This window comes from Mobula birostris, chromosome 3 (assembly GCF_030028105.1).
Source record: "Mobula birostris isolate sMobBir1 chromosome 3, sMobBir1.hap1, whole genome shotgun sequence".
In the NCBI taxonomy this organism is placed as follows: Eukaryota; Metazoa; Chordata; class Chondrichthyes; order Myliobatiformes; family Myliobatidae; genus Mobula; species Mobula birostris.
This window is the reverse complement of record NC_092372.1, coordinates 1,315,836-1,334,268: the sequence shown is the minus strand read 5'-3', so window position 1 is coordinate 1,334,268 and position 18,433 is coordinate 1,315,836. Positions and strand designations below refer to the sequence as shown.

Sequence of the window (18,433 nt, the reverse complement as noted above, 5' to 3'; positions counted from 1 at the left end):
TGAAATCCACCATGACTATTTTAACATTGATCTTTTTGCATGCATTTTCTATCTCCCGTTGTAATTTGTAACCCACATCCTAGCTACAGCTCAGAGGCCTGTATATAGTTTCCATCCTGGTCATTTTACCTTTGTACTTTCTACCCACCTGCAAGGTTTCAAAATAGTCCAATCCGATGTCACCTCTTTCTAAGTTTTTATTTCCCAGCAGAGTCAATCTAAACCCACCACCTATCTGCCTAACATTTCGATACAATATGTATCCTTGGTTGTAAGCACACAACTATCATTTCCTTTCAGCCATGATTCAGTGATGGTTGTCATCGATTTTCCAACTGTTTCACTCTCCCTTGCCTTGCGTTCTTGTTGTCACATACTGTTGCTGTAATGTTGCACGTTGAAAGGTCGACGAAATTAATCACGTTGCATCTACTGCGGAATGTCAGTAAAGCCGTATTCTTACACTGTATTGATTTAGACTTTCCTTCAGTTAATGAGAGAATCTGGAGGTTTACTGTCTGAGACGGCTGCCCAGTGACTGCATCTGGTCCGGAGCTTCCGGCACAATGAACATGTACTTTCCTCCACATGCTCTATCTTTTCTGTCTGCCACAATAAATTCATTGCTTCTCTTTTCTAGAAAGTCACTGAACTGACAGAGAAGAGAAACCGAACAGAGAGTTCTGCACTCTTCCTCAGTTTGGTGATGGGGAAAGGCTCGCGGACCCGGAGGATGATGTGGGAATCCTTTCTGCAAATGAGGACTGAGTTACCGGAGTTGGACAAAATACTGAAGGAAATACAGGAGCTCGGTATGTGAAAGCCACACACTGGACACAGTCACATTGAAATAGACAGTTTTAATTATATTAAGTCTGTTTTCATGAAAGCTTTTGATTTAAACAGGCCCTGATCCACAGGAATACATGAACTTCGCCCGAGGGTTATGTGAGTTACCCACCAAACTGAAAGGTGAGTGATGGAATGCTCAGTTCAAACCACACCTCAAATGTTAGACTGTGGCTTAGCAGAACCTGGGAATCAAAATTAATCAGAATCACGTTTAATACCGCCAGAATATGTCATGAGAATTGTTAATATAGTGGCAGCAGTATAATGCAACGCATGATAATAAAGAAATAATGAGTGACAGTAAATACCCTACAGTTAAATATATAGAAACATAGAAACATAGAAAATAGGTGCAGGAGTAGGCCATTCGGCCCTTCAAGCCTGCACCGCCATTTATTATGATCATGGCTGATCATCCAACTCAGAACCCCGCCCCAGCCTTCCCTCCATACCCCCTGACCCCCGTAGCCACAAGGGCCATATCTAACTCCCTCTTAAATATAGCCAATGAACTGGCCTTAACTGTTTCCTGTGGCAGAGAATTCCACAGATTCACCACTCTCTGTGTGAAGAAGTTTTTCCTAATCTCGGTCCTAAATGGCTTCCCCTCTATCCTCAAACTGTGGCTCCTCGTTCTGGACTTCCCCAACATCGGGAACAATCTTCCTGCATCTAGCCTGTCCAATCCCTTTAGGATCTTATACGTTTCAATCAGATCCCCCCTCAATCTTCTAAATTCCAACGAGTACAAGCCCAGTTCATCCAGTCTTTCTTCATATGAAAGTCCTGCCATCCCAGGAATCAATCTGGTGAACCTTCTTTGTACTCCCTCTATGGCAAGGATGTCTTTCCTCAGATTAGGGGACCAAAACTGCACACAATACTCCAGGTGTGGTCTCACCAAGGCCTTGTACAACTGCAGTAGTACCTCCCTGCTCCTGTACTCGAATCCTCTCGCTATAAATGCCAGCATACCATTCGCCTTTTTCACCGCCTGCTGTACCTGCATGCCCACTTTCAATGACTGGTGTATAATGACACCCAGGTCTCGTTGCACCTCCCCTTTTCCTAATCGGCCACCATTCAGATAATAATCTGTTTTCCTATTTTTGCCACCAAAGTGGATAACCTCACATTTATCCACATTAAATTGCATCTGCCATGAATTTGCCCACTCACCCAACCTATCCAAGTCACCGTGCATCCTCTTAGCATCCTCCTCACAGCTAACACTGCCACCCAGCTTCGTGTCATCTGCAAACTTGGAGATGCTGCATTTAATTCCCTCATCCAAGTCATTAATATATATTGTAAACAACTGGGGTCCCAGCACTGAGCCTTGCGGTACCCCACTAGTCATCGCCTGCCATTCTGAAAAGGTCCCGTTTATTCCCACTCTTTGCTTCCTGTCTGCTAACCAATTCTCCACCCACACCAATACCTTACCCCCAATACCGTGTGCTTTAAGTTTGCACACTAATCTCCTGTGTGGGACCTTGTCAAAAGCCTTTTGAAGTCCAAATATACCACATCCACTGGTTCTCCCCTATCCACTCTACTAGTTACATCCTCAAAAAATTCTATGAGATTCATCAGACATGATTTTCCTTTCACAAATCCAACTGAATCACAAATATAACTGAATAGTTCAATTAAAGATAATGCAACAACAGAAATCTGACAAAGAAGCGAGGTAGTGTGCATGGTTTCAATGTCCATTTAGGAATCGGATGGCTTAGGGGAAGAAGCTGTTTCAGAATCATTGAGTGTGTGCTCCAGGCTTCTGTACCCCGTCCCGTTGCTGACGGTAACAATCACGAGATGGCATGTGCTGAGTGATTGCGATCTTTCATGACGGTCGGCGACTTTGTGAGGCATAATTCTGTGAAGATATTTGGATAGTACTGCAGCTGGCATGCATGGTGCAGCTGGCATGCATGGTACAGCTGGCACACATGGTGAAACTGGCACACATGGTGCAGCTGACTGATTTTACATCTCTTTATATCTGTAGTTAAACAAAAGCAAACCCCTAATACCCTCTCTTATATTGATCATATCCTTTGCATTCATGTGCATATCTAGGAGCACCTTCAACACGACTATCATAGTTGCCTGAGTAACCATCCAGGCAGTACATTCCCGGTACACACAATTCTATGAACAAAACAAGCTAACAAACAAATGCATAAATCAATAAACCATATAACCATATAACAATTACAGCATGGAAACAGGCCATCTCGGCCCTTCTAGTCCGTGCCAAACTCTTACTCTCACCTAGTCTCACCGACCTGCACTCAGCCCATAACCCTCCATTCCCTTCCTGTCCATATATCTATCCAATTTAACTTAAAATGACAACATCGAACCTGCCTCAACCACTTTTACTGGAAGCTCGTTCCACAAAGCTACCACTCTCTGAGTAAAGAAGTTCCCCCTCATGTTACCCCTAACTTTTGCCCTTTAACTCTCAACTCATGTCCTCTTGTTTGAATCTCCCCCACTCTCAATGGAAAAAGCCTATCCACATCAAATCTATCTATCCCCCTCATAATTTTAAGTACCTCTATCAAGTCCCCCCTCAACCTTCTACGTCCCAGTGAATAAAGACCCAACTTATAGAACGTAGAAAATAGAACATAGAATAGTACAGCACAGTACAGGCCCTTCGGCCCACAATGTTGTGCCGACCCTCAAACCCTGCCTCCCATATAAGCCCCCAACTTAGATTCCTCCATATACCTGTCTAGTAATCTCTTAAACTTCACTAGTGTATCTGCCTCCACCACTGACTCAGGCAGTGCATTCCACGCACCAACCACTCTCTGAGTAAAAAACCTTCCTCTAATATCCCCCTTCAACTTCCCACCCCTTACCTTAAAGCCATGTCCTCTTGTATTGAGCAGTGGTGCCTTAGGGAAGAGGTGCTGGCTATCCACTCTATCTATTCCTCTTATTATCTTGTACACCTCTATCATGTCTCCTCTCATCCTCCTCCTCTCCAAAGAGTAAAGCCCTAGCTCCCTTAAGCTCTGATCATAATGCATACTTTCTAAGCCAGGCAGCATCCTGGTAAATCTCCTCTGTACCCTTTCCAATGCTTCCACATCCTTCCTATAGTGAGGTGACCAGAAATGGACACAGTACTCCAAGTGTGGCCTAACCAGAGTTTTATAGAGCTGCATCATTACATCGCGACTCTTAAACTCTATCCCTCGACTTATGAAAGCTAACACCCCATAAGCTTTCTTAACTACCCTATCCACCTGTGAGGCAACTTTGAGGGATCTGTGGACATGCACCCCCAGGTCCCTCTGCTCCTCCACACTATCAAGTATCCTGCCATTTACTTTGTACTCTGCCTTGGAGTTTGAACTCCATCTGCCACTTCTCAGCCCACTTCTGCATCCTATCAATGTCTCTCTGCAATCTTTGACAATCCTCTACACTATCTACAACACCACCAACCTTTGTGTTGTCTGCAAACTTGCCAATCCACCCTTCTACCCCTACATCCAGGTCGTTAATAAAAATCACGAAAAGTAGAGGTCCCAGAACAGATCCTTGTGGGATACCACTAGTCACAATCCTCCAATCTGAATGTACTCCCTCCACCACCACCCTCTGCCTTCTGCAGGCAAGCCAATTCTGAATCCACCTGGCCAAACTTCCCTGGATCCCATGCCTTCTGACTTTCTGAATAATCCTACCGCGTGGAACCTTGTCAAATGCCTTACTAAAATCCATATAGATCACATCCACTGCACTACCCTCATCTATATGCCTGGTTATCTCCTCAAAGAACTCTGTCAGGCTTGCTAGACGCGATCTGCCCTTCACCAAGCCATGCTGACTGTCCCTGATCAGACCATGATTCTTTAAATGCCCTGAGATCCTATCTCTAAGAATCTTTTCCAACAGCTTTAAGGCTCACTGGTCTATAATTACCCGGACTATCCCTACTACCTTTTTTGAACAAGGGAACAACATTCGCCTCCCTCCAATCCTCCGGTACCATTCCCGTGGACAACGAGGACAGAAAGATCCTAGCCAGAGGCTCAGCAATCTCTTCTCTCGCCTCGTGGAGCAGCCTGGGGAATATTCCGTCAGGCCCCGGGGACTTATCTGTCCTAATGTATTTTAGCAACTCCAACACCTCCTCTCCCTTAATATCAACATGCCCCAGAACATCAACCTCACTCATATTGTCCTCACCATCATGAAGTTCCCTCTCATTGGTGAATACCAAAGAGAAGTATTCATTGAGGACCTCGCTCACTTCCACAGCCTCCAGGCACATCTTCCCATCTTTATCTCTAATCGGTCCTACCTTCACTCCTGCCATCCTTTTGTTCTTCACATAATTGAAGAATGCCTTGGGGTTTTCCTTTACCCTACTCGCCAAGCCTTCTCATGCCCCCTTCTTGCTCTTCTCAGCCCCTTCTTAAGCTCCTTTCTTGCTTGCCTATATTCCTCAATAGACCCATCTGATCCTTGCTTCCTAAACCTCATGTATGCTGCCTTCTTCCACCTGACTAGATTTTCCACCTCACTTGTCACCCATGGTTCCTTCACCCTAACATTCTTTATCTTCCTCACCGGGACAAATTTATCCCTTACATCCCGCAAGAGATCTCTAAACATCGACCACATGTCCATAGTAAATTTCCCTGCAAAAACATCTTCCCAATTCACACCCGCAAGTTCTAGCCTTATAGCCTCAACTTGTTCAATCTTTCTCTGTAACTCATGTGATGAAACCCAGGTAAGATTCTAGTAAATCTTCTCTGTACCCTCTCTATTTTGTTGACATCTTTCCTATAATTTGGTGACCAAAGCTGTACACAATACTCCAGATTTGGCCTCACCAATGCCTTGTACAATTTCAACATTTCATTCCAACTCCTATACTCAATTGTCTGATTTATAAAGGCCAGCATACCAAAAGCTTTCTTCACCACCCTATCCACATGAGATTCCACCTTCAAGGAATTATGCACCATTATTCCTAGATCCCTTTGTTCTACTGCATTCTTCAATGCCCTACCATTTACCATGTATGTCCTATTTTGATTAGTCCTCCCAAAATGTAGCATGCTCATATTATCATCATTAAACTCCATCTGCCATCTTTCGGCCCACTCTTCTAACTGGCCTAAATCTCTCTGCAAGCTTTGAAAACCTACTTGATTATCCACAACTCCACCTATCTTGGTATCATCTGCATACTTACTCATCCAATTTACCACCCCATCATCCAGATCAATAATGTATATGACAAACAACATTGGACCCAGTACAGATCCCTGAGGCACACCGCTAGTCACCAGCCTCCAATCTGACAAACAGTTATCCACCACCACTCTCTGGCATCTCCCACTGCTGAATTCATTTTCCTACATCAATATTAATACCTAACGATTGAACCTTCCTAACCAACCTTCCTTGTGGGGCCTTGTCAAAGGCCTTACTGAAGTCCATATAGACAACATCCACCGCTTTACCCTCGTCAACTTTCCTAGTAACCTCTTCAAAAAATTCAGTAATATTTGTCAAACATGACCTTCCACGCACAAATCCATGTTGACTGTTCCTAATCAGTCCCTGTCTATCCAGATAATTATATATACTATCTCTAAGAATACTTTCTGTTAATTTACTCACCACTGACATCAAACTCACAGGCTGATAATTGCTAGGTTTACTCTTAGAACCCTTTTTAAACAATGGAACAACATGAGCAATGTGCTAATCCTCCGGCACCATCCCCGTTTCTAATGGCATTTGAAATATTTCTGTCAGAGCCGCTGCTATTTCTACATTAACTTCCCTCAAGGTCCTAGGGAATATCTTGTCCAGACCCGCAGAATTATCCAATTTTATATTCCTTAAAAGCACCAGTACTTCCTCTTCTTTAATCATCATAGCTTCCATAACTTACCTACCTCTTTCCCTTATCTTACACAATTCAATATCCTTCTCCTTAGTGAATACCAAAGAAAAGAAATTGTTCAGAATCTCCCCCATTTGTTTTGGCTCCTCACATAGCTGTCCACTCTGATTCTCTAAAGGACCAATTTTATCCCTCACTATCTTTTTGCTATTAATATAACGGTAGAAACCCTTAGGATTTATGTTCACCTTACTTGCCAAAGCAACCTTGTATCTTCTTTTAGCTTTTTCTAATTTCTTTCTTAAGATTCTTTTTACATTCTTTCTATTCCTCAAGCACCTCATTTAGCGCATGCTGCTTATATTTATTGTAGATATCTCTCTTTTTCCGAACCAAGTTTCCAATAAGCCTTGAAAACCATGGTTCTCTCAAACTTTTAACCTTTCCTTTCAACCTAACAGGAACATAAAGATTCTGTACTCTCAAAATTTCACCTTTAAATGACCTCCATTTCTCTATTACATTCTTCCCATAAAAGAAATTGTCCCAATCCACTCCTCCTAAATCCTTCCACATCTCCTCAAAGTTAGCCTTTCTCGAATCAAAAATCTCAATCCTGAGTCCAGCCCTATCCTTCTCCATAATTATATTGAAACTAATAGCATTGTGATCACTGGACCCGAAGTGCTCCCCAACACAAACCACCTGGCCTATCTCATTCCCTAACAGGAGATCCAACACTGCCCCTTCTCTCGTTGGTACCTCTATGTATTGCTGCAAAAAAACTATCCTGCACACATTATATAAACTCCAAACCATCCAGACCTTTTACAGTATGGGCTTCCCAGTCTATGTGTGGAAAATTACAAACTCCCACAATCACAACTTCATGCTTACTACAAATATCTGCTATCTCCTTTCAAATTTGCTCCTCCAATTCTCGCTCCCCATTTGATGGTCTATAATACGCACCCATAAGAGTTACTACGCCTTTCCCATTCCTCAATTCCACCCAAATAGCCTCCCCAGACAAGCCCTCTAATCTATCCTGCCAGAGCACCACTGTAATATTTTCTCTGACAAGCAATGTGACATCTCCCCCTCTTATTCCTCCAATTCTAGCAGACCTGAAGCAATTAAATCCAGGAATATTTAGTTTCCAATGACACCCCTCCTGCAACCATGTTTCACTAATAGCTACCATATCATACTTCTAGGTATCAGCTCATCCACCTTTCTTATAGTGCTCCTAGCATTAAAAAATGCATTTAAGAAATTTTCCATCTGTTACTCTCTGTTTATCACTAACAGTGCAAACAACTTTACTATTTTCTTTTTCTTCCTTCTTCCCTACATCTGTTCCTACATTCTAGTTCCCCTCCCCCGTCATATCTAGTTTAAATCCACCAGAGCCTCTCTAGCAAACCTCCCTGCGAGAATATTTGTCCCCCTCCAGTTCAGATGTAAACCGTTCCGCTGGAACAGGTCCCACCTTCCCTGGAAAACTGCCCAATTATCTATAAATCTGAAGCCCTCCCTCCTGCACCATGTCTTCAGCCACGTGTTGATCTGCGCTATCTTATTATTTCTAAACCCGCCTGCACGTGGCACTGGTAGCAATCCTGGGATTGCTATCCTGGAGGTCCTGTCCTTTAACTTGGCACCTAACTCCCTAAACTCACCTTTCAGGACCTCGTCACTCTTCCTACCCATGTCATTGGCCCCTACGTGGACCACAACATCCGGCTGCTCACCCTCCCTCTTGAGAATTCCGAAAACTCGATCCAAGATATCACGGACCCTGGCACCAGGGAGCGAACAGACCCATCCGGGATTCTCGATCTCTTCCACAGAACCTTTTATCTGTCCCCCTAACTATCAAATCCCCTATCACTACTGCTCTCCTCTTTTCCCTCCTTCCCTTCTGAGCTGAGGGTCCAGTCTCAGTGCCAGAGAGGCAACTACTGCAGCTTGTCCCTGGTAGGTCGACCCCATCAACAGTATCCAAAACGATGTACTTACTATTGATGGGAACGGTCACAGGGGTGCTCTGCTCATTCTGTCTATTCTCCTTCCCTCTCCTGACAGTCACCCAGCTACCTGTCTCCTGACTCATAGGGGTGACTATCTCCCTGAAACTCCTCTCTATTTCTGCCTCTGCCTCCTGAATGATCCGAAGTTCATCCAGCTCCAGCTCCAGTTCCCTAACCCTGTTTGTCAGGAGCTGCAGCTGGATGCACCTTTCACAGGTGTAGTCATCAGGGACGACTGTACTCGCCCTGACTTCCCACGTCCTGCAAACGGAGCATTCGACTGCCCTAATTGCTGCCTCCATTACCTACTCTTACAGTAATTCGATTTATTAAAGGAACTTACCCGGACTTACCTCACTTAGAGTGAAGCTCTTTCTCAGCCTCTGCTCACCGAAGCCTCAGGAGCCAAAGCCTTCCTACTCTGTCTCCCTCTAATCTGTCACCCACTACAATGTCACCCGCTCCATTAATCTGCTCTCTTCTAAATACTCCCGCTGCCTTATGGTCCGACTTACACGTGCTTGCGCAGTCCTGCCCTGTTCAACTGCCGAAGAAAATTGCCGACTTCCACAAACTGCTCTCTTTTAAATACTCCCGCTGCCTCACGATCCGACTTACACGTGCTTGCGCAGTCCTGTCCCGATCAACAGCCCAAGAAAAAGAAAACTGCAGAAAATAAAGTCCTGCATGTTCTTTCAATGTACCCATCTCACCTAAACCAAATGCCCTCTGCTATTAGATACTTCACTCCCAGATAAAAAGTAATGGCTCTCTACTCTAACTTTCTGTCTCTCAATCTGATACACCTCTATCAGATCTCTCAAAATATCCACAGTAAACAAACCCAGTTTGTTAAACATCTCCTTGTTGCACATGCAGTCGAATCCAGGCAACATACTGGTGAACATTTCCTTCACCCTCTCCAGTTCTTCCGACAGTTTGAGATTAGAAGTGAAATCAATACTCCACGTGCAGCCTACGGCCATGCGACTGAGGAGCAGAATTAGACCATCTGGCTGATTGAATTTGCTCCACAAATCCTCTCAATCCTATTGTTATTCCTTCTCGCAGTAAACTTTGACACCCTTATAGATCATGAGCCAATCGGTGTCTGCTTTAAATATACCAGTCACGTCCTCCACAGCCGTTATCGGCAATAAACTCGCCAGCAAAGAATTTCTCATTATTTCTGTTGAGAGCAGGCACACTTCTATTCTAAGAATGTGCCCCCAGTCCTAAATTCCTGGATTATAGGATACATTTTTTATGTCCACTATATCTGCCTTCCAATTTTAGATGGGTTTCAATGGGATATATCTTATTCTTATAAACTCCTGCAGTAAAATTCTCCTTATTGGTCAGCACTTTCATTCATGGGATCATTTTTGTGAATCTGCTCTCTAATGCTAGCACATCCATTTTTCTTTTAGAAATTGAGTCCAGCCTGCTCAGAGATGCACTCAGACACATCATCGTCATGTCGCCGCGGTCACAGGGTATTTCGGGCCCCTCAACATCCGACACACTCGGGCAACCCAGCCGTAATTGATCAAGCCCCAACTTGTGTCTGAGTGATATTCTGTCACATAACACACCTCCTGATCCACAGCCATATCGAGGCTTGCTTTGATGCCGCTGTGCTAACCTGATGACATTCCTCTTCTGGGATCCTGAGACGCCCAAGTGGCTGTAGGCTTCGCAGAAGGATACACGGGCAAACACGCTGCGGCCCACCTCTATGGGCATATAGTGTGCTAGCCACCCCATGCTGCAGCACCCCACCAGATAGTATTGGTACTTTGTCTTTTTCCTTCCATGGGCCTCCTCAATCTGTCTTACCCGGGAACGATCAGTTCCAACAGGACCACCAGTCTCGATGACTGACAGCAGCACTATGTCTGGCCCAAACAAGGCTGAGCAGATGTGCTCAAGGAATCAGAGTTGTTTCCCTTGGTTGACACTCAAATGCCAGCCCTTTGGTGTTCCCAGAAGGTCGGCAGAAGCCTTAGGTTGGATGTGAGCCTTAGCCCTGCCTCAGTAAAAGCTTTGCTGGATGATGGCGTTTCGCCTGAGTGATGACTATGCGCAAGGTGTCTTCCACTGTATTCGGCAGCTGATTGGCGGCAACGATACTTGCCCTGCCCCAGGGCTTTTGAGCAGCTGCTGAGGATGTGCTCCTCTTCCCTCAGCAAAGAGAACATGCAGGTGTTCCGGCCTTGGTCCAGCAGTTGAGTTTCGCTGGGCTTGTCAAGCCGACATAGACCGACTGGATCAGGAACGTGATGCCGTGGGGTTCAGCTCGCAAAATTTCCCCCAACGAGATGTTGCACTCCATTACTTGGTCCCATCCTGTCCACGTATGCCATCAATCTTGCTGGTACGTAGCTCCTCCTCAGCAGTTCGCACTTCCTTCTGGAGCAACTGGTGCCTCGCTCTTCCTTGCACTTTATCACAGTGGACTGTTGGGAAGCAACCCAAGCCGGCCTGCCCCACATCCCACAGAGCCCACCAGCACTCAATGGCGCAGCGTGCTTCGGCTTGTTCAGCAGTATCCTCAGATCAATGCCAGTGTGTGGGACCTTCGGGTACTTGGGCTCTCTGTATTACACCAATAACACCTCGGTCACATTGTTCATGGGCAGTTTCAATCTGTTTTGCTTCCCGCAAAAGGCGATGCTGGTTAGCTTCCGAGGCAGACATAACCGTGATCCTAGGTACCAGCTGATTTTTTTTTTCTGCTGTTGACAGTGGGACATCAGGGACTAGCAGAGTCCACTGGATCTGAGCGAGAATACAGGGAGGTAGTTACGCTAAAAGAGTAGAGGACAGGAAATTGGGTCACTGTCAGACGAGGGAAGAGGAAAGGGCAGGCAGAGCAGGGCTCCCCTGTGGCCATTCCCCTCAACACGTATACCGCATTGGATACTGTTGGGGGGGATGACTTACCTGGGACTAGCTGCAGTAGCCGGATCTCTGGCACTGGGTCTGGCTCTGCAGTGCAGAAGGGAGGGGGGAAAAAGAGGAGAGCGGTAGTGATAGGGGACTCGATATTTAGAGGTGCAGATAGGAGGTTCTGTGGTCGTGACAGAGAATCCAGGATGGTTTGTTGCCTCCCAGGTGCCAGGGTCAAGGATGTCTCTGATCGATTGCATGACATTCTGAAGTGGGAGGGTGATCAGCCAGATGTCGTGGTGCACATCGGTACCAATGACATAGCAAGGAAGAGTGAGGAGGTCCTGGACAGTGAGTATAGAGAGCTTGGTAGGAAGTTGAAAAGCAGGACCTCGAGGATGGTAATCTCAGGATTGCTACCTGTGCTACGTGCCAGTGAGGGTAGGAATAGGATGCTCTGGAGGATGAACAAGTGGCTGAGGAACTGGTGTAGGGAGCAGGGTTTCAGATTTCAGGATAATTGGGACCTCTTCTGGGGCAGGTGGGACCTGTACAAGAGAGACGGGTTACACTTGAACTACAGGGGGACCAATATCCTTTCAGGGAGGTTTGTTAATGCTATTGGGGGGGGGACTTTAAACTAGATTTGCAGGGGGATGGGAACCACAGTACCAGAGCTGACAGTGTGGCTGGGGTGAAAATAAATGATGTTAAAAGTTCAAGCAAATCCACTAACAGAAAGGTTGTGAGTGGTGGTAAAAATCTTCTGAGGTGTATATATTTCAATGCTAGGAGTATTGCGGGGAAGGCGGATGAGTTGAGGGCATGGATTGACACGTGGAATAATGACGTTGTAGCAATTAGTGAAACTTGGCTACAGGAGGGTCAGGACTGGCAGCTTAATATTCCAGGGTTCTGATGTTTCAGATGTGATCGAGGCAGAGGAATGAAAGGTGGGGGAGTGGCATTGCTTGTTAGGGAAAATATTACAGCAGTGCTCAGGCAGGACAGATTAGAGAACTTGTCTACTGAGTCCTTGTGGGTGGAGATGAGAAACAGGAAAGGTATGGCCACATTAGTGGGATTGTATTACAGACCACCCAATAGTCAAAGAGAATTGGAAGTGCAAATCTGCAGAGAGATAGCAGGCAACTGCAGGAAATATAAAGTTGTGGTGGTAAGGGATTTTAATTTTCCATATATTGATTGGGTCTCCCATACTGTTAGGGGTCTAGATGGTTTAGAGTTTGTAAAATGTGTTCAGGAAAGTTTTCTAAATCAATATATAGAGGGACCAACCAGAGGGGATGCAATATTGGATCTCCTGTTAGGAAACGAGTTAGGACAAGTGACAGAAGTCTGTGTTGGGGAACACTTTGGTTCCAGTGATCATAACACCATTAGTTTCAACTTGATCATGGACAAGGATAGATCTGGTCCTAGGGTTGAGGTTCTTAACTGGAAGAAGGCCAAATTTGAAGAAATGAGAAAGGATCTAAAAAGCGTGGATTGGGACAGGTTGTTCTCTGGCATGGATGTGATCGGTAGGTGGGAAGCCTTCAAAGCAGAAATTTTGAGAGTGCAGAATTTGTATGTTCCTGTCAGGATTAAAGGCAAGTGAATAGGAATAAGGAACCTTGGTTCTCAAGGGCTATTGCAACTCTGATAAAGAAGAAGAGGGAGTTGTATGACGTGTATAGGAAGCAGGAGTAAATAAGGTGCTTGAGGAGTATAAGAAGTGCAAGAAAATACTTAAGAAAGAAATCAGGAGGGCTAAAAGAAGACATGAGGTTGCCTTGGCAGTCAAAGTGAAGGATAATCCAAAGAGCTTTTACAGGTATATTAAGAGCAAGAGGATTGTAAGGGATAAAATTGGTCCTCTTGAAGATCAGAGTGGTCGGCTACGTGCGGAACCAAAGGAAATGGGAGAGATCTTAAATAGGTTTTTTTGCCTCTGTGTTTACTAAGGAAACTGGCATGAAGTCTATGGAATTAAGGGAAACAAGTAGTGAGATCATGGAAACTGTACAGATTGAAAAGGAGGAGGTGCTTGCTGTCTTGAGGAAAATTAAAGTGGATAAATCCCCGGGACCTGACAGGGTGTTCCCTCGGAACTTGAAGGAGACTAGTGTTGAAATTGCAGTGGCCCTGGCAGAAATATTTAAAATGTCGCTGTCTACAGGTGAGGTGCCAGAGGATTGGAGAGTGGCTCATGTTGTTCCGTTGTTTGAAAAAGGATCGAAAAGTAATCCGGGAAATTATAGGCCGGTAAATTTAACGTCGGTAGTAGGTAAGTTATTGGAGGGAGTACTAAGAGACAGAATCTACAAGCATTTGGATAGACTGGGACTTATTAGGGAGAGTCAACATGGCTTTGTGCGTGGTAGGTCATGTTTCACCAATCTATTGGAGTTTTTCGAGGAGGTCACCAGGAAAGTGGATGAAGGGAAGGCAGTGGATATTGTCTACATGGACTTCAGTAAGACCTTTGACAAGGTCCCGCATGGGAGGTTAGTTAGGAAAATTCAGTTGCTAGGTATATATGGAGAGGTGGTAAATTGGATTAGACATTGGCTCGATGGAAGAAGCCAGAGAGTGGCGGTAGAGAATTGCTTCTCTGAGTGGAGGCCTGTGACTAGTGGTGTGCCACAGGGATCAGTGCTGGGTCCATTGTTATTTGTCATCTATATCAATGATCTGGATGATAATGTGGTAAATTGGATCAGCAAGTTTGCTGATGATACAAAGATTGGAGGTGTAGTAGACAGTGAGGAAGGTTTTCAGAGCCTTCAGAGGGACTTGGACCAGCTGGAAAAATGGGCTAAAAAATGGCAGATGGAGTTTAATACTGAAAAGTGTGAGGTATTGCACGTTGGAAGGACAAACCAAGGTAGAACATACAGGGTTAATGGTAAGGCACTGAGGAGTGCAGTGGAACAGAGGGATCTGGGAATACAGATACAAAATTCCCTAAAAGTGTCGTCACAGGTAGATATGGTCGTAAAGAGAGCTTTTGGTACATTGGCCTTTATTAATCAAAGTATTGAGTATAGAAAACATAGAAAACATAGAAAATAGGTGCAGCAGTAGGCCATTCGGCCCTTCGAGCCTGCACCGCAATTTATTATGATCATGGCTGATCATCCAACTCAGAACCCTGCACCAGCTTTCCTCCATACCCTCTGATCCCCCTAGCCACAAGGCCATATCTAACTCCCTCTTCAATATAGCCAATCAACTGGCCTCAACTGTTTCCTGTGGCAGAGAATTCCACAGATTCACCACTCTCTGTGTGAAGAAGTTTTTCCTAATCTCAGTCCTGAAAGGCTTCGCCTTTATCCTCAAACTGTGACCCCTCGTTCTGGACTTACCCAACATCGGGAACAATCTTCCTGCATCTAGCCTGTCCAATCCCTTTAGGATTTTATACGTTTCAACCAGATCCCTCTCAATCTTCTGAATTCCAACGAGTACAAGCCTAGTTCATCCAGTCTTTCTTCATATGAAAGTCCTGCCATCCCAGGAATCAATCTGGTGAACCTTCTTTGTACTCCCTCTATGGCAAGGATGTCTTTCCTCAGATTAGGGGACCAAAACTGCACACAATATTCCAGGTGTGGTCTCACCAAGGCCTTGTACAACTGCAGTAGTACCTCCCTGCTCCTGTACTCGAATCCTCTTGCTATAAATGCCAGCATACCATTCACCTTTTTCACCACCTGCTGTACCTGCATGCCCACTTTCAATGACTGGTGTATAATGACACCCAGGTCTTGTTGCACCTCCCCTTTTCCTAATCGGCCACCATTCAGATAATAATCTGTTTTCCTATTTTTGCCACCAAAGTGGATAACTTCACATTTATCCACATTAAATTGCATCTGCCATGAATTTGCCCACTCACCCAACCTATCCAAGTCACCCTGCATCCTTTTAGCATCCTCCTCACAGCTAACATTGCGGCCCAGCTTCGTGTCATCCGCAAACTTGGAGATGCTGCATTTAATTCCCTCGTCTAAGTCCTTAATATATTTTGTAAACAACTGGGGTCCCAGCACTGAGCCTTGCGGTACCCCACTAGTCACTGCCTGCCATTCTGAAAAGGTCCCGTTGATCCCCACTCTTTGCTTCCTGTCTGCTAACCAATTCTCTATCCACATCAATATCTTACCCCCAATACCGTGCGCTTTAAGTTTCCACACTAATCTCCTGTGTGGGACCTTGTCAAAATCCTTTTGAAAATCCAAATATACCACATCCACTGGTTCTCCCCTATCTACTCTACTAGTTACATCCTCAAAAAATTCAATGAGATTCGTCAGACATGATTTTCCCTTCACAAATCCATGCTGACTTTGTCCGATGATTTCACCGTTTTCCAAATGTGCTGTTATCGCATCTTTGATAACTGACTCTAGCATTTTCCCCACCACCGATGTTAGGCTAACCGGTCTATAATTCCCCAGTTTCTCTCTCCCTCCTTTTTTAAAAAGTGGGGTTACATCAGCCACCCTTCAATCCTCAGGAATTAGTCCAGACTCTAAAGAGTTTTGAAAAATTATCACTAATGCATCCACTCTTTCTTGTAGCACTCACATACAGTAGCTCCAACCCCATACGCAAGCTTGCTGATGAGATCGCTGTTCTGGGCTGTATCAAAGATTAATCACAATACAGGCGAGAGATTGAAAATTGTCCTGAATGTTGTAATAATAACATTCTCCCACTCAATGTCAATAAGACCAAGGAATTGATTGCAGACCCCAAAAGATTGAACTGAAGTTCCATGCGGCAGTTCTCGTCCGTGGCTCAGAGATGGAGAGGGGTTCGTGGGTGTCTCTATCTCAGAGGACCTGTCCTGGGCACGTCATATAAATATATTTCCGAGGAAAGCACAACATCGCCTGCGCTTCTTCAGGAGCCTGTGGAGATTCAGCACGTCATCGAATACCTTGGCAATCTTCTATCGATGCGTGATTGAAAGTGTATTGACTGGCTGCATTGCGATCATCTGTTCTTACCGTAATTTACAGTTTTATTACTATGCATTGGAAAATGCCGCTGCTGCAGAACAATAAACTTCACGAAGAACACCCTGTCTGACGGAACACCTGCCCAATTAACCCCTGCGTGATTGAAAGTGTATTTACTGGATGCATTACTGTAATTTACAGTTTTATTATTATATACTGCAATGTGGCGCTGCTGCAGAACAATAAACTTCACGAAGAACACCCTGTCTGACGGAAGCCCTGCCGAGTTGTCCTCTGCGTGATTGACAGTGTATTGACTGGCTGCTTTCCGTAGAAATTCAGCATTCATCATTAAGTATTCTCACCACCCAGAACGTGCACTTTTCTCACTGCTGCTATCAGGATTCGTACCAGTAGGTCCAACAACAGTTACTACCCCTCAACCATTATGCTCTTGAAGAAAAGTTCACACATTTAAGTGCTCTTTTATTTTGCTATGTAATGTTTGTTATTTATTGCTATTATTTACTATCTGCATTTACACAGTTTGTTTAAACTTCACGGTTTCGGATTGTTACAGTTTACAGATCCTGTTTGCAGTTATTGTTCTATAGATTTGCTAAGCATGACCGGAGAAAAAGAATCTGAGAGTCTTATGTGGTGACCTGTCTGAACCCTGATAATAACTTTTACTTTGTGTTTGATCCTGATTCAGTTTTGAGTCAGAGCTCTACAAGTTATACTACGACAGATACAATATTACAGATAGGATAATTCACAATAAGCCGCCAGGATAAACAACCAAGAATAGTCTGAAACGAGAGACTAGTGTGTTTGCTTGTGCCTGTAGCTGCTGAAATACCTCATTAAGCACCAGCGTATGAGAATCACACCGTATATTAGCAACTAAAACAGAGCATCAGCAGCTAGTGAGAAAAACGGAGGCAATTATCAGGTCGAATCTCGAAACGCAGTAGCGTTTTGTGCATCTTAAAATCCGGTCTTTAGTTTATTGAATTGGATGAAAATCGGCTATCAAATCCGGAATCACCAAATGAAATATATCTTGGAATGTGTTCATTCGTGGGCAATTGAAATTTTACACTCCTTCAGCAGTTAACCCAAAGCAATTAATTCAAATATTAGAAATATTTTCAAAAGATATAAACATGAATATTAAACATAAAGAAAGGTTCACTAGAGCTTGTAAAACATAAAACAGAGCAGGATGTTACAATACAAGCGTTGGATGAATGGGGAACATATATGTACATGGATTACCAACAATCACAGAATAGGCGATAAAGGGAAGTGATTCGAGAGAATTTACTTCAAGACCTAAGAATTTCGGCCAAACAGCTCAATAGTTAAAATACAATAAAAGCAATATATATTCTTGCTATACCCACATTAACATATTCTTTTGTTATCATATCTGTTCTGAAACAGATATGGGAAATACCCAAAGAAAAAACAAGAACTGAAGTGACAAACACTATGTACACTTGAACGCACTTAGATTAACTCTACCAAAGACAGCAGGGAGAAGTGGAACAACAGATATGAAACTTACACAAACGCCAGATAAAACTTCTGAGGACATAATTTCATCAGGGAATTTGGGATTCGGCACTCCATACACGCATATGCAATTCGGTACTGCAGCTTGAGGTTTTGAATTTTACTGTTTCAGGGCATTCTTCAAAAAAAAAAGCTGGATTTATACATTATTGTGAACGCTGTTTCCCTGAACTATTCTTCTCTGCGTTTACTTGTGCTATCTCAAT

At 44.3% G+C, this 18,433-nt stretch overlaps 1 protein-coding gene across 2 annotated transcripts in view; it reads left to right on the top strand.

The window, feature by feature from the left end:
* LOC140194846 (NACHT, LRR and PYD domains-containing protein 3-like) overlaps positions 1-18,433 on the top strand; it is a 106,321-nt gene that overhangs the window by 80,789 nt on the left and 7,099 nt on the right. For both annotated transcript variants that reach the window (XM_072252122.1, XM_072252121.1), the window contains exons 6-7: positions 641-812; positions 907-972. In XM_072252122.1, the coding sequence (XP_072108223.1) occupies positions 641-812; positions 907-972 (238 nt within the window). The remainder of the gene's footprint in view (positions 1-640; positions 813-906; positions 973-18,433) is intronic.